This window comes from Rhinolophus ferrumequinum, chromosome 15 (genome assembly GCF_004115265.2).
Source record: "Rhinolophus ferrumequinum isolate MPI-CBG mRhiFer1 chromosome 15, mRhiFer1_v1.p, whole genome shotgun sequence".
NCBI lineage: Eukaryota > Metazoa > Chordata > Mammalia > Chiroptera > Rhinolophidae > Rhinolophus > Rhinolophus ferrumequinum.
The window spans coordinates 49422428-49438871 of NC_046298.1; the positions used below are offsets into that span (position 1 = coordinate 49422428).

Genomic DNA, 16444 nt, shown 5'->3' on the forward strand with positions numbered 1-16444 from the left:
GGGGCAATTCTTCCCATTTTCCAGGTGAGGAGCTGAGACCAGGAGCAGAGAAGGGAGTTGGTGATGGTGACAATGGCTTCATAGCATGGTGACTCTTTGTGTGAGGTGGGCACTACCATCAACCCCCTTCTTAGGGGACCCTTTTCCTTAAAGATATTCAAATTACTCATCAAAAAGACCAGCCTGGTTCCCCTTCCATCCTCAGTTCCCGTGATATTCCACTGTGGGGTTTGAGGGTTTGATTTATTTATATGCCTGTTGTCTATATTCCCAGCTCTGCTCCTAAATGGAATCATTGTGATCTCGGGCATATTACTTTATTACTTGTCCCTATACTTAGAACAGACTTTTAGGAAATGGGTGATAAACATTTGTGTGCTGAATCCGTGAGTGAATGAATGGCAGGCCTTGCCGTTTTTTAATTTCCTTTACGTCTCCACTTTGCTCTTAATATTTAATTGAGTTTTTTTCTTTTAGGTTTCCTTTGTATATGCATTGTGCTTTTAATTTATTTTAAATATCTCTATTTTAAATATGGCAATCTCTAAATGATTTTAAGCATTTTCATTGTGAATAAGTAAGCCAATTAAGCATAAATGTGAGCCAACATTGCACACTAGTGTTACTTTTCAAGTTTTTCTTTAGGTTGTCAACTTCTGAGGGGCAGAGACTGTTTTCCTTGTTCTTCATTGTAATTCCATCGCCTGGGGTAGAGTCTGGACCTGGTTAGTAGTTGCTCAAAACTATTGAGTGAATGAGTGAATGAATCCATTGAAGAAGCAACAAGTGAGTCTATCCATAAATGGATTCGTGAGTGAAGGACTCAATTATAAATAAATGAAGGAAAGACCCCATTAACCAGTATGTGAAAGAACAAATGAATGAATGGCACAATCCATCCATCTACAAATCAGTGATGAGTGCTGCTGAATGGTAGACTGTATTAAGCAATGTTTCCAGCAAGGGACTTAGTGACACAGGGGTGGCGGGGGAATAATCTGTGGAGCCGGGTCCCGGCACACATTCATGTCAGTGCCTTGAAAGAGTCAAACCTTATTTATTAATACACAAAGCAGCCAGTTTCTGGACACACTCTCACGATGACCCATAGCTTCCCGCTCAGCTAGTGTTTCAGATGAACATGGGCAGACAGAACAGCTTGGAGGAGGTCTTCTTCATCCTGCTCGGGCTCTCCCAGTACCCACGGGTGCAGACCACCTTCTTCTGCCTGTTCCTCATGTTCTACGTCTTCACACTTTTGAGGAACAGCCTCATCCTGCTCCTGATCTGCTCTGACCCCCGGCTCCACATGCCCATGTACTTCTTCCTCAGCAACCTCTCCTTCCTGGACATGTGCTACACCACATCCAGTGTGCCCCAGATACTTGTCAACTCCTTGGTGACCAGTCCCGTCATCTCACTAGGACAGTGCGTGGCCCAGATGGCCAGGGGACTTGATCTGGGTGTTGTGGAACGCCTCCTGCTGGCCGCCATGGCTTATGATCGCTGTGTGGCCATTGGTGACCCCTGCGCTACTCTGTGCGCATGGGGCCCTGCATGTGCTGCCTGTTGGCTGGGACCTTGTGGACTGCTGCCCTCCTGCTGACTGTGGTCCTCGTGCTGACCATGCCCTTGGAGTTCTGTGGCCACCATGTCATCAACCATTTCTCGTGTGAGCTCCTGGCCCTGCTCAAGCTCACTTGCTCTGACCTGCACTTCTACGAATCGCTCATGGTAGGCCCCGGTGCCCTGAGCCTGCTGGCTCCCTGTGCCTTCATCGTGGCCTCCTACGGAAGGATCCTGGTGGTCGTGCTGCAGATGCACTCCGCGGAGGGCCCTGGCAAGGGCTTCTCCACGTGTGGCTCTCACCTCACTGTGGTGGCCCTCTTCTGTGGCATGGCCATCTCCATGTATATGATGCCTCAAGACAAGACCATGAGTGATAGAAACAAGATCGTTTCCATGTCCTACGAGTCCTCACCCCTATGCTGAACCCCTTCATCTACAGCCTGCGGAACAAGGACACGAAAGGGGCTTTCAGGAGGCTCCTGGGGAAGAAGACGGACTCCTAAGATGCAGTGATGAGGGGAGGAGAAATAAACTTATATTCAGATTGCCTGGGCTGTGAACTGTGAGTTATTTGTTGGCAACAATTCTATGGAGGGTGTTTTATACACACACACACACACACACACACTTTAAAAAAGGGATCCTACACTCTCTTCTCTGAGGAAGTGAAACAAGAGCTTGGGCTCAGTGTGTGTGTGTGTGTGATGTCAAGGAGACTGTCCTAGAAATTCTCAATAGCTGAAGGGGAAAAGGGATGAATGGGTTTCTTATCTGTTCATGGCCTGCCCCATGCTTTTCCATTCCAGGCCCTGGTGCTGGGAGAGGAAGGGTGGGGACCAGAGTCCTGAGCCCTGCTGTTCCCACAATGGACTGACATCAGCCATTGGTCCTGAGAAGGGAGAAGAAGGGAGAGAAGGAGGGAAAGGAAGGAGAAACCAGGGGAAAAGTTGGAGGATGATGGGAGATGACGGGAGAAAAGCAGGAAGGTGAGGAGAAGAAAGATGAGGCAGAGGGACAGCACGAGAGGATGTGGAGAGACTATTAGAGAAACCTGTGGGGAGAGGGGAAGCTGAGGATGGTAGGGGTCATGACAGTGGTAGGGAGGGAAGGAAGGAAAGGCGGCCAAGAGAGGAGACAGAATGCGTGAAAATGAGGGTTAGGCAGAGGGAAAAGAAGGAGAAAGGCATGGAGACAAATAAAACTAGAAGGGAAGCAGAAAAGTGAGAGACTAAGGAAGGAAGAGAGGGAAGAGGGAGTGAGAGAGAGAAATGAAAGACTCAGTGAGGGGATTTATAGCAGGCGACATGGGGCAGGGTGGGGGCCACAAACAGAGAAAATAAAGCAGGGATAAATAGAAATGAAAGAAAAATGTGGACTACAGAAGCAAAGGACAGAGCGAGAATATGAACGGACCTCTTGAGACCAAGAGGAAATGCAGGAGAGAGAAGCGGGAACCAGAGGGGGAGGAAGTGCTGCTCTGCCGCCGTGGTCCTGAGCTCTTGGAGGAGCGCACCCTCCTCCCGACACAATGGACAGGGACACCTTGTGATTTAATGTTGGGAGTTCACAGAGTCCTGAAGCACAACCGTGGACCTCAGGTTAGCAGTGCTCGCTTGGTACACGGAGTGGAAGAGGAGATTTCAACAATGGAGGAATATGACAGGAGAATGGAGAAAGGAATGCAGGGAGAGCAGAAGAGGGGAAAGAAAAGAGGGACAGAGCTGGGCAGAGTGTTGTGTAAAGGACCCCTGGGCTTATGTTTGGGTGTGAGAGTCATGGCCCATGGGGAATGGGCTCTGTGGCCCCCACATACACACACATCCCTGCCACATGTGAGATCAAGGGAGCAGTAGAAGACTAGCAAGAGAGATGAAGACAGAAAGGAAATAAAATAGGAGAGGGAGGGAGCAAGGGAGAACAGAATGTGTTTTCCCAAATCTCCTAAGTAATTGACAAAGCAATTCTCATACAAAATGTTACAGGAAATGGAAAAAGAGAAAGCTATTTAACTTATTTCAGGCATGGATAACTTTGATTAACAACTGGTCAAAAGATTGATAGTTGATCTACCTTTCATCAGGCATGGTTAATTTTGATCTGATAACTGGTCAAAAATATAAGAAATGTAGTGTAAGAAAAATATATCATGAATGTGAAACAAAAGTAAACAAATTTTTTTTTTCATACATGAGAGAGGGTTTATTTATCTGTCTTGGTCCAAAAAAGACTAAAGGTGGCTTAAAAAGGGATCATAGCAACTTTCTGAAAAATATTCAAGATCTTAAATATATTACTCTTCCCAAAAGCTAGCTGCTTCCAAGCTTGACTTAATATTTTGCATGTTTTCTCTTCGTTGCTTGGTAAATATGTTTGCTTCTCCTTTTTGCAATCGACGTCTGACAGCTGATTTTTGCTGTTTTGTCAACTGACGTTTCACTTTCTGCTTCACCACTTCCGGAGGAATTGTTGAACAGCTTAAAACACTACCCACAGAAGTAATACTCAGAGTTCTCGTTCTATATTGATTAATATCTTCCGTATTTTCTTCATCTCTGAAAGGCCTGAATTCTTTGTTGAATGACGACAAGGCAATGAGATGAGGGCATTCATCTTCATCCTCTTCAGAGCCTGTGGGGATTCCTCCTGGACCTGTCTTACCATCTTGCCTCGTGTCATTTTCAGTTTTGTTTTGCTCCTCCGAAAATTCAGTTACAGACTTGTTTTCAACAACCTGCCCTTTTATTTCTTCTAAAGCTTGATTGAATCCAGTCATTTCAAAATTGTGTGCATCAGCACTCTCCTCTGACAAATTGTCTTCCTTTATTTCTTCAAGGTCTCCAGATTAGCTGCAACAGCAGTGAACTGATTCATCTTCAGAGTTTCGTTCACTTTGATTTTCTAACCTATAAACCTTTGCTTTTTCTGGTACCTCTTCGTCAGAAAATAAGAATTCAGATCCCTCCTCTGTTTCAGTATATTTATCATCTGGACCTACTGGATGAAGCAGTTCATCATCTGCCTGCATTTCCTTTGTGTAGCCACTGGCCGAAACCTCTACATCAAGAAAGTCCTCCCTCCTGATATCACTAAAGGTTGGATAAAGCTCACTTTCATAGCTGAATCGCTTCATGAAGAAATCTCTAATGCATTTAACATCTCTGTCAAAATACCATTCAGCATTGGGATGCGAAGTTGAAACCATTTGTGGAAAATCAATCATGGTGATGTGGTCATCTTTATCCAAAATGAGATTGAATTCATTGAAATCTCCATGAATTAGCCCATGATTTGCTAGTTTGACAATTAGTTCCATAGCTTCATCATACACTGATGCAGGATCTTCAACGTGGTGTATCTAACATAGGGAAAGCCATTTATGAGTTCCATAACCACTGCATGGCAATTATAATCAATTGGCTTTGGAACTGGAAATTTCCTGTCATACAATGCCTTCATATAGGCAAATTCTTTCATGGCAGAAAGACGAGATAAATAAAGCCAAGACACGTTATGCCTGTGTTTATGGTAATCACGCTTGTTTTTCAGATTTCGAAAGGAGGTTCTTCCCAGTCTGTGAAGCTTTACTGCAAATTGCTGACCTTCTCCATTTGCAACAATATAAATATCAGATTCTTTGCCAACACCCATCTGGTTTCCAACAGACTCAACTACCTGTCTAGAAGAAAGCGCTTTCAAAGCTAGGTAGTCACAGCCTGCGTTTGTCAACCGATAGCCCTGGACAGTTTTGGTACGCTCCCAAGCTATGAGTTTATGTTTCACTAATTCTCTTAAAACTTTATTACAGCCACCATGTTTAAGGCTGGCTATAGAAGCAACCAAACTGCAGGGAACTATTTCATGGTTCTTCATGCCCATTTCAACCGCGATCAGGACCCTGAAGTCATCCCGGCTCATGTAGCGCAACTTGGCCACATTCACCTTCCCCATGGCGGCCCAAGACGGAGCCCGGAAGCCTCCTCCACAACCAGAGAAAGCTAGGAACGGTGGCACTCCGGCCGGTCACACGCTTCGCAGGCTTAGGGTGCCTGGCGCATGCCAAAAGTAAACAAATTTTTAATTAAAGAAATCCAGCATTCTATCGACATATTTATACAACATGGAACAAGTGACATTTATCCCAGTGATGCAAAGATAAGGTCTTCAATATTACTGGAATGGCATAGAGGTGACTAGTTCCAAAGTTTGTCTAGGTTTGAACCCCCACTTGAAGAGAGAGGAAAGGAATAAAAACATAATAATGCCGGCGAGGCAGAGCTGGATGTATGCATTCTTTCAACCTTCCCAACTCTGCGAGATGGCTTTCAGGATCCTAACTTTAACCCTTTCACTGTGTTAAATGATTTCAAGATTTTTCTCCAAAAATGTGTCAAAAATCCACAAAAGATAATTACAGTATTTATATTTTAAACAAATAAAGTTAAGGTGCTACATTTTATTAAAATAAATGATTACTTTAAAGTATAAAAATTTCTCATTGCTATTTATTTTTGAAAAACACGAAAATATAGAAAAATGTACATATGCTTTCCTAAATTTCCTTTCTGGAATATCGATAAGACTTTTTTACAATTTGAATTCGTGGGGTAAAATTGAACGCGGCAGTCAGCGGCGTGGAAATATCACTCTACTACAGTCGAACGTCGCAGTGAAAGTTAAGAGAAAGAAAAGTCAGCTTCGCAAAGGTGGAAGTTATGTCCCCAGAGTCACACAGATGGCAAGCGTCAGCGACAAAGGTGAGGCAGAGGAAAGGAGTGCAAGAGAAAAACGGTGTTGCCAAAGGAAAGGGAAAGAGAGAAGGAGGAAAGGGGAATGGAGAGATGGAGAGCACTAGAGAGATGGGGGAGGGAAAGACGGAGAAGCACCCCGACAGGCAAAGGGGGGAGGAGGGGAAAGGTAGAGGGAGGTGAGAAAGAATAGACCCAGGAAAAGGATCAGTGCCAACACCTCCAGCCCCAGAAGTGTGTACAGTGGAGCCTCACGTCTGCGTTTCTCCCCAGAATGGTTACCTGAAATGAGACGGGAGCCTCAGCCCTCGTGCTGCTGGGGCCCGGGGCGCCGCCACCCCCGCGGCCCCAGCTGTGTGCGGCAATCCTGGCGGCACGATCGCCCTGGACCCGCGGCTGCACCGGCGATGGACCCCTGCTCGCTCACCTGGGGCTGTTGGACCCGCGTCCGTGAGCACCACGCTCCGGCGGGCCCGGGTGCCCATGCTGGCGCGTCCCGTGGCCCAGCTCTACGTGGGGACCTTCCCTGGGCGGCGGCGAGGCCATTCTCCTGGCCGCCAGGGCGCTGGACCGCATCCTGGACGTGTGCCTCCCACGAGCTACCGAGTCATCAGGACGCCCGCCTCCTCGCTGCGCCGCCTTGGCCTCCATCGCCTGGGCGCTGGGCTTTTTGCTGTCGGTGCCCAAGGCCACGGCCGCAAGAGAGGCCCCCGGTGGACGAGTTCCTGGGCCAGCTGCCCGCAGCTGAGGACGGGGTGTCCGACCACCACAGCCAACCACAGGCTGGTCTATGGCTTGGGGGCACCCACCCTCTGGGCACCTTGGGCCTTCCCCCGCCTCCTGCGCCTTGACTCTGGCGGCTGTGCGCACGCTGTCTTTCGCCAGGAGCAGCCTCGAGGCTCTGTCTTCCTGCGCCTTGCACCTGGCCGCGGTGGCTCTCCCCTATGGCACGGTGACCCCGCCACGAACCAGCGCCCCAAGGGTTCCAGAGCCCTCCTAAGTGCCACAAGCTGGCGGCCAACTTTTCTATTTTGTCAGCACGACTGTCCTGAATCCATGCTTCTTCTACAGCCTTCGGAACCGGAAGGTGCACGCCGCAGCCTGCTGTGCCCTTGCCCCGCTGCCAGGGTCGCGCCCTGCCCCGGGCTGATCAGAGCAGCTGGAAACGCGAGCTGGGAGCTGACACAGCTCTGTGACCTTGCCCACGTCACTATCTCTCCGAATCTCCACACACCCCTTGGAGCGTGCTGTCTCTGTGACTCTGTGTGCAGACGTCAAGGGCCGCCAACATTTTCTATCAAAGGCCAGACGCTAAATATTTTCAGCTTTGCCAACTCTCTTGGTGACTGCTCACTGGGCCATTGTAGCCTGAAAGCAGCCCCGGGCCATACGTGAGTGAGTGAGTGGGGCTATGTTCCCAAAACAGCCCTTTATATAGACAAAGGAATTTGAATTTTATATAGAGCTCACTACCTTTTTTGATTTTCTTTTTGACCATTTAATAAGAGGAAAACCATTTTTAGCAAAGGCTGTACTTTGCTGACCCTTGATATAGGGCAAAAGACTGGCCCCAAGAATCATTATCAGGATGAAATAAGTAAGGCATGCCAGGCATGGACTTTCGTGGTTTTGGACCCTGAACTAATGGAAGACACTCATTTTTCATTGTCACCCAGATATAATGACACTTTATCTAGAGTTTGTTGTGTGCCAAGCATTTTTATAAGGGCTTTATACACATAATACAAGCTGAAGAATAACTGTATGAGGAAAATATTATGTGATCTCCGTTTACACATTTAACAAGTGAGAAAACAAAAGCATAAATAAGTTAGGTAACATGTCCCTTTAGTATGGGATGAGTGATGGTCAAACAGGTTCTGGAGCCATTTATGACAACGTGGATGGACCTGGAAGGAATTAGGCTAAATGAAACTAGCTAGACACAGAAAGACAAATACTGCATGATCTCGCTTATATGCGGAATCTAAAATATATCAACCTCATAGAAACAAAGAGTAAAATGGTGATTGCCAAGGGTTTGGGGTGGGGTAGGGGAAATGGAGGGATGTTGGTCAAAGGGTACAAGCTTAATCACTGTGTTATTTATTCTCTCTCCATATACACAAGGTGTGAGCAAACAATACAGTGAATGTCTAAATAAAAAAATTATTATAGGAAAAGACACATGGCCATTAATCCCCCTCAAAACAACCCCCCTGGCTTCAAACACACTTATCCCATCGTTCTTGCCACTTTCTGAAGCAGTTCTGGAAGTCTTCTCTCGTGAATGTCTTTAACTGCGCTGTCGTGGCTGCCTCCATGTCCTGAATCAATTAAAAACATTTACCTTTCATGGTCATTTTGACTTTGGGGAAGAGCCAGCAGTCACACAGTGCCAGATCTGGTGAATAACATGGATGAGGACACACCATAATGTTTTTATTTGACAGAAATTGCAGTACTAGAAGTGAAGTGTGACGTGAAGTCTTTTCATTGTAATCACAAAATACGGTGAATGCTGCTGCTGAGTGCCATCCAAGGGAAGTCAGGGATCTTCAATAGGGGAAGTAGCGCATTGAACCTTAGCAACAGTGTGTGACAAGTTTCAACTTGTTCAGTGCAGTCAGTCGGGTGTGAGCTACGGTTGAGAGAAAGTATGTTTTAAAGTGTGTTGTAAATCATCCTCCATCATGACAACACTCTGTGTCACACAGTGCTTTTGGTATATGGCAATTTCTGTCAAATAAAAATATTATTGTGTGTCCTCATCTACTTTATTCACCGGATCTGTTATCATGCAAACTTCTGGCTCTTCTCCAAAGTCAAAATGATTCAGGACATTGAGGCAGCCACAACAGTGCAACTGAAGACACTCACGAAAGAGGACTTCCAGAACTGCTTCAGAAAGTGACAAGAACAATGGGATAAGTATGTTCTAAGCGAGGGGGGGTATTTTGAGGGGCATTAATGGCAATGTGTCTTTTCCTGTAATAAATTTTTTTATTTAGACATTCACAGTATTGTTTGATCACACCTCGTATGTATGCACATATATAAATACACACATATATGTAACATGATGTGTATATATAGCCAATGCAATAAGACAAGACATATACATTATATGTATAGTATATATGTACATGTAATATATATGTGCATGTAATTATATATGTACATGTAGTGTATATACATTCTCTCCTTTGCATACGTTCCTAAATATATAGATATAAATATTAATATGGGTATGGACATGGACCTAACAATTGACACACAGATACATCAACATTCATTTCAACATGGATATGACATACATGTAGACATAGATTATATGTGTACAAATGGACATAGATGTAAGAGAGAGAAAGGGATATAGTTGTAGGTATAGATTTAGATATAGATACAGACATAGATATATCCGAAGCTTTACTCTTCCTTACATCCTGAGATGCTGATATTCTCTGCTGCATTCCATTTTTAATGCCATGGGTGACTTACTAAACTGATTCACAGATGGTAAAGCATGCAGGCATGCTTAGGCAGGCATCTGGCATGCAGTAGGCATGTAAAGATGGCAATGGTCACTTGCCCACTCATTCATTCATTCTGCAAACACACTGAGCGCTCCCAATGTGATGTGAACAAATGCAGGCCCTGAAGATGTGGCATGTGATTAGGCATGCAGTGTTACTACCATGTTTCCCTGTAAGTAAGACAATCATCTCTATGTATCGATAAGTATTATCGATTGCTGTGCACAGACTTAATTTCAAGGCCCGATACGCAAGACACACCACCACAAGCCGAGATGAAGGGGTTAAAGAGTTTTATTACAAAGTGAAAGTAAGTTAGATAAGACAGAGATTAGGGGAATATATCATCATACCACTAACAAGCAAGGAGGCAATTCATCATACCACCAGGGCCCAGTCAATCAGAGTCGCAGAAACAGCACCGGCCCTTCATCAGCGTGGGCGAAATCCCAGTCAAGTAAAGTCATCAGCAGGGGCGGAATATCTCGCAGCAGCCGAGGCGGCCGGGGAACAACAACTGTGTCTGCCTCGGCTTTCTGGGGTTTTGAGGACTTCACTAACAACAGTGGCAAGGAGCCAATAAGCATACGTGTTAACAACACAAGGAACTGTCTCGGATCTGGTTAGGAGCCGGGGCCAGTCCTTGGTACGAGATTAGATGTATCGGAGCTCGGCCCACCTGCGCCAAGGGTAAGGGCAGGCTCCACATCCTGTTGTTCTCTTGGTCCTTGGGAGGGTAGCCAATCCTTCCAAGGCCAAGCACGTACCCCAGCCACTGTGAGAGTTTCCAACCCCAAATGTTCCCAGGCAGACCTTCATATATTCTATTCCTTACACTCTAATGTGTCTTTGGAGCAAAAATTAATATAAGACCCGGTCTTATTTGACTATAATATGAGACCGGGTATATAATATAATATAATATAATATAATATAATATAATATAATATAATATAATATAATGTAATATCAGGTCTTATATTAATTTTTGCTCTAAAAGACATATTAGAGCTGATGGTCCGGCCAGGCAGGTCTTATTTTCAGGGAAACATTGTAGGAGGAGAGAACGTTTATTGATGGCATGGAAAGAACCAGGCATCATGCTAATCACTGAGATCTGAACTTATTCTGATCACACTCACACACACACACCACTCACACACACACACACACACAACAAGAGGAGGTAAGTACAACGTTTATGCCCCATTTACAGAAGAGAAAACTGTGGGTCATGGTGCTCAAACCCTTTGCCCAAGCAAGTGAGGAAATCTGATTTCAGAGCCTACAAACCCAAACACTGTCACCAATAGTACTACAGTTAACCTTGAACAACACAGGTTTAAACTGTGTTTAAACTGTGTATGTGTGAGTCCACTTACATGCAAGTCTGTTTTTCAATAAATACTGTAAACGTATTTTCTTTTCCTTATGATTTTCTTAATAACCTTTTCTCTAGCTTTCTTTATTATAAGTATACAGTATATCATACATATCACATACAAAATACGTGTTAATCAACTGTTTATGTTATCGGTAAGGCTTCTGGTCAACAATAAGCTCTTAACAGTTAAGTTTTGGAGGAGTCAAAAGTTATATGTGGATTTTCACTGTGTTGTTCAAGGGTAAACTGTATTTTCATTTTCTACAATAAGGCCCTTAAAATGGCTATTGTTATTGCTGCACGGCAGCCATACAGGAAAATGAACAGATCACAAGCACAGAGTTTATTTCAGCCCCCCTGATAAAACCAGGAGTCACCGGGTGTGGGAAAGTGGGGCAAGAACACAGCAAGACATGAAGATGGAGAGGAGGGCCTCAAATGCCATGTTGAAGCATGTGGACTTTTTCAGTGAGTGATAGGAGCAGACAGAATCCAGCCCCTCTGGGGCATCCTGGAGTCAGGAAGTCAGAAGGGCCATGGGATGGAGAAGCCCAGGAAGAGGAAATATGGTGGGGATCACAGCATCCAGGGAAGCTGCACACGTCTCACCTCCTTCTGCCTTCACACAGGTGCACAGGCACAGAGGTGGTAATGAGCAGAATTCTCTGTAGGTTGAGTCCTCAGGGCTCTCATCCTGTGACCAGAGTCAAAGATTGAAATCTCTGGTTCCTCTGATCCCTGGGAGCTCCTGGATTGAGGGCATAGACAGAGCTTTGTCCTCGGCTCCAGACAGACCAAGAAGCAGAAGGTGAGTGGGTCCTCCATGAAGGGTCAAGACTTCAGGCTTCAAGGGGGAGAGAAGGCCGGGGTTCTACCTAACCATGTGATGCTGGGACATCCACTGCCCTTCTCCAGATGTTGATGATAATTTCTAATGTATCAGGGTGTTATCAGTCTTTGCTGGTGAGGATGGTGATGATGATGATGATGGTGATGACGGTGATGATGGTGATGGTGGTGGTGATGATGGTGGTGATGGCGGTGGTGAGGTTGCTGGCCACTGCCTACAGTTACTGAATGCTCACTGTGCCCCAAGGCTTGCGCATGATCTCAATGAATTCTCACAAGAATCTCATGGGGTGGACACCATTGTTATCATCAGTTTGCAGGTGAGAAAACAGGCTCAGAGAGGTTTGATAACTCACACAGCTAGTCAGCGGCAGAGCTGGGGTTTAAGGTGCTGTCTGTTTGCTCCCTGAAACATTTGGGGGCACCTGCTCTTTGCCAGGCCTTTCTCCTCCCGCCAGCCCTGAGCCTTAGGTATTGTTACCTCTCTTTTCAGGTGAGTGAGTAAAGATCTCATCAAAGTTAAGCCACTTGCCCAAGGTTTCACAGCTTCTCCGAACTCTCACTCTGGGCTGTTTTCCCCATAGTTCTTGGTGGGTTACTAAGCTCTAACTCCATCCTCCATAGCAAGCCTTCCACCATTAATACTGTTGGCATTCAAACTCTGTTTCAGAGAATGCCTCCAAGACAGGTGCTTCATTTCCCGTCCAGAGGCGAGCATCCTAGGTGGGTCTGGGGCTGCACGGAAGGAGATGCTGGGTCACTAACAGAGACAGTTGTCATTCTGCAGAGTATGTTCCGGTCATCCCTGACACAGCCAGGGGTGGGGTAGGGACCTCACGGTGCCTGGAAATCATATTGCAAGAAGGATGATTCCAGAGAGAGACATCCTCAGATACAGAAGTCACCTCTATGTGCCCGGTACTGGGTCAGGCCCTGGGCATTCAGCAGGGACCAAGCAGAGAAAGTCCCTGCCTTCAAAGATGGTCATCAAGAGGTTTTGTGTGAACTTTTCCTATCTGATAGGCCCAACTAGAGAATCTGAGAGACCTTTATCTGATTAAAAATATTCTCATTGTTCCAAGATCACTGGTCAAATTCCTCTGCATATCCTGAAGTTCCCTGAAAAAATTCTCTAAGATTCACCAGCATTTTAACGATTTCTTTGTCTCTTTCTGTCTCTGTGTTTCTTTCTGTTTCTCTCCGTTTCTGTCTCTCTCTTACTCTTTCTATAAGAAATATGGAATTAACACATTAGGACTGGTGGCCATTTGTTTGTAAGTGAGACACCCCCCTCCCCCCCCACCCCAGGCAGAGTGTGGACATTTCTCATTAAAGCCAATTACACACAAGTACAATGCGTGAGAAGCACTGTGGCCCACAGGGGCACCCAAATCCCCCGGCCCTCCTGTTAAAAGTTCTGATTCAGTGGGTCTGGGTGGGGCCTGAGATTCTGTGTTTTAAACAGCCCCTAGGCGGTACTGATGATGTTGACCCTTGAGGACCCAGTACCTAGGAAATCCTTTCTGGAACTCTAGCAAAACCTCCGAAATCACCAGCAGTCACCCCTGCCAGAAGCAAAGGTGGGGTGATCAGAACAGCCCGTGAGTACAAGACCAAGGGTGTGAACATCTCCTGGGGGCAATGGTTCATCATTCTGACCAAGGTTCAGGCCTCGGCTGGCACGGCCCACTAGGAACTGTGGGGACGGGGTAAGTTACTTAACCTTTTGAGTCAGTTCCCTGCTCTGGTAAAGGGGATGAAAGGACCCTGTTCGTGTTGCATTAGCAACGTGTGAAAGCAATGCCTGGCACACAGTAGGTCCTGCCCTGCCACTTGGCATGTGTCAGACTAAGTCCCTCTCTTTCCCTCCTGGGCATAACCACCAGCCTGAAGATTTATCAGTGTCATTCTCAGGAGGGCAAGGAAATTGCACACAGTTTCACAGGAGGGGCAGTGGGCTTCGCTGAGCATGGAGATGATGAATGTTGGGCAGGTAGCGGAGGTGGGAAGCCTGGGGGGCGGCTCTAAAATGGTCCAGGAGGTAGCTACTATTGGAGGAAGAGAATTTCTTAAAAAAAAAAAAAAAGGGTGAAAATTAATCTAAAACTGGCAGATACTGTATTAAAAAGAAAACCAAGAGTACAGCTGTAGCATAAAGAGGAAGCCGGGGCTCTGCCCTCTCTTGCCTCCGGGAATGACATGACCTTTCTGTAGATCTGAGAGATAAGCACTGCAGAGGAAACCAGTATACTGCTCAGTCCTTTATACAAACTGGTACCATTTCTGAGCTGCCACAGATTTTCCCCACCTGCCAGTGTTTTGTTCCTTTTTGCAATGTTCTAAAACAACGTTTCTCGGCCTTTAAATGTAGCTCAAACAAAAGGGGGTCCTAGTGTGTATTTCTTCTCCAATCAAAAGCAATTTCTATAGCAATGTTTCTCAAATTTCTTTGGACAAGGAAGAAATATAGTTTGTACGCTCACGCATGCTTGCGCGCATGCACACACACACATACACACACACACAAAACCAAAACAAGTTTCATGAAACAATTCTCACCCTTGTTGTACCATAGCCATGACCTCGTTTTTAAATTCTATTCTACAGTACTTAAAAGAATGCCGGACACTTTCTCCTAAACTTGTTTCATGATCCACTAGTGGGTCACAACCCACAGTTTTGGAAAGCACTGTTCTGAGGCACAGAAAGGATTCATGCCTTCTCTTGAGTGTCAGGAAATTTAAGGAGAAAGCGTATCGTGAAGAAGCAACGTGTCCTGATGTGCAACCTGTTCTTAGTTTAGTGATTCCAGCTGGTAAAGAAAATTATGGTTAAAACTCGTTCCATAAACATCCTGTTGGACCTGGCAAATGTGGGCTTAAGGAACAGGTCGTCTGATGATGCTCCTGGCTCTGAGTCCAGTCCTGCAGGTCAAGTTCCTAAAAAGTAGATGAAATCAAGTCATGTTTAATTTTGCAGTAACCGATGAATACTCTCTTCATAAAACGTTAAAGGGATAAGTCTAAATCTCCCTTTGACTTTCACCTCCCACGGCAATCCTCACCGTTGAGGTGACCTTCGTCACCGGTTACATAAGTGTCCTTCCCTACATTTTCTATGTTTATACACATATATATGAACCTGAACAAAAACATGAGGCATTGCTCTGGTTGGCTGTTTTTCATAAGTTATATCATACTTCTTTTTCCATAAGTCGCTGGCTTTGTTTTACATAGTATTTCCTGAATATCTTTAATTTCATTGTATCTAGGCTGCATTCCTTTTTAACAGCTGCATAATATTCCACATCGATCTGCCAGGATTCTGCCAGCTTCAAATAACTTCCCACGGCACTTAGAATAAAATGAATAAGATCCAACCCCTCCTACAGCCATCATTCTGAAGCAGAGCATGACGTGATCATTTATTTTTAAAAGTTCTTTGTGTTTTTAGACGAGTGCTAAGTGCTTTAGTAGGATTATTTCATGCCGTCCTCCAGACGAGGGAAATACTACTATCACCACTTCACAGATAAGAAAACAGGCTTAGAGGTGATGAAACTCACCCGAGTTTACCTGGCTCATACAGCAGGGCTAGGAGTCACCCTAAGTTTTCTATCACCCCATCTCTCAGCCAAGACCCTGTCCTGCCTCCCAATATCACTTCATCGTACTTTCCCATTTACTGGCTCAGTCTCTCCTACTAGTCTGCTGTTTTTCTTTTCCAACTTCAGGCCACGGCCATTAGTGGATCCTGAGATCAATTTATATCAGGGTTTCTTGGCTTTGGTTTTACTCACATGGTGGATAGAATCATTCTGTGCTTGTTTGTTTTTTTTGGGGCGGGGGCTGTCCTGTGCACTGCAGGATGTTTAACAGCATGTCTATCTTCTACTTACTAGGTGCCAATAGCACCCAAAATGTCACCACATACTGTCAAATGTCCCCTCAGGGTGTGGGAGGCAAATCCTCCCCACTTGAGATCCACTGATTTAGACAGTCAAAACCAACATTTAAAAAATGAGATAGAATAGATTCAAACCAAACAGAAAGAAAATATTGTGTGGTGGAGAAAGTACATATTTTGTCTGTTTTCTACTGGAAAAGAAACTCAACCATTTAACGGATTGAATTTTATTGAGCTCCTACTATGTGCCAGGAATGCTTTCTCGTGTTGCAAACACAGCTGCAAACCAGGCAGAAAGTCCTCATAATGTGACACATTAAGTGGGGCAGACAGATAATAAGCAAGTAAGCAAACAATCCAGACGACTTCAGATGAGCTTTTAGAAACTAAATGATGTCATGGAGAGTGACTAGTGACTGTATATGTGTGTGGGGGGTGGGGACTGCTTTAAATCA

At 45.3% G+C, this 16444-nt stretch overlaps 2 protein-coding genes across 2 annotated transcripts; one reads left to right on the forward strand and one right to left on the reverse strand.

The window, feature by feature from the left end:
* Window positions 1-1141: 1141 nt before the first annotated feature.
* Window positions 1142-1992, forward strand: LOC117035442 (olfactory receptor 13H1-like). The gene is given in 2 exon segments (XM_033129303.1): window positions 1142-1526; window positions 1529-1992. Coding segments are annotated over 2 exon segments (849 nt in total).
* A 1774-nt stretch (window positions 1993-3766) lies between these two features.
* On the reverse strand, window positions 3767-5613 carry LOC117034594 (serine/threonine-protein kinase RIO2-like). Its single transcript, XM_033127747.1, is given in 2 exon segments — window positions 3767-4932; window positions 4935-5613. Coding segments are annotated over 2 exon segments (1656 nt in total). The 5' UTR covers window positions 5518-5613; the 3' UTR covers window positions 3767-3859.
* Window positions 5614-16444: the final 10831 nt, after the last annotated feature.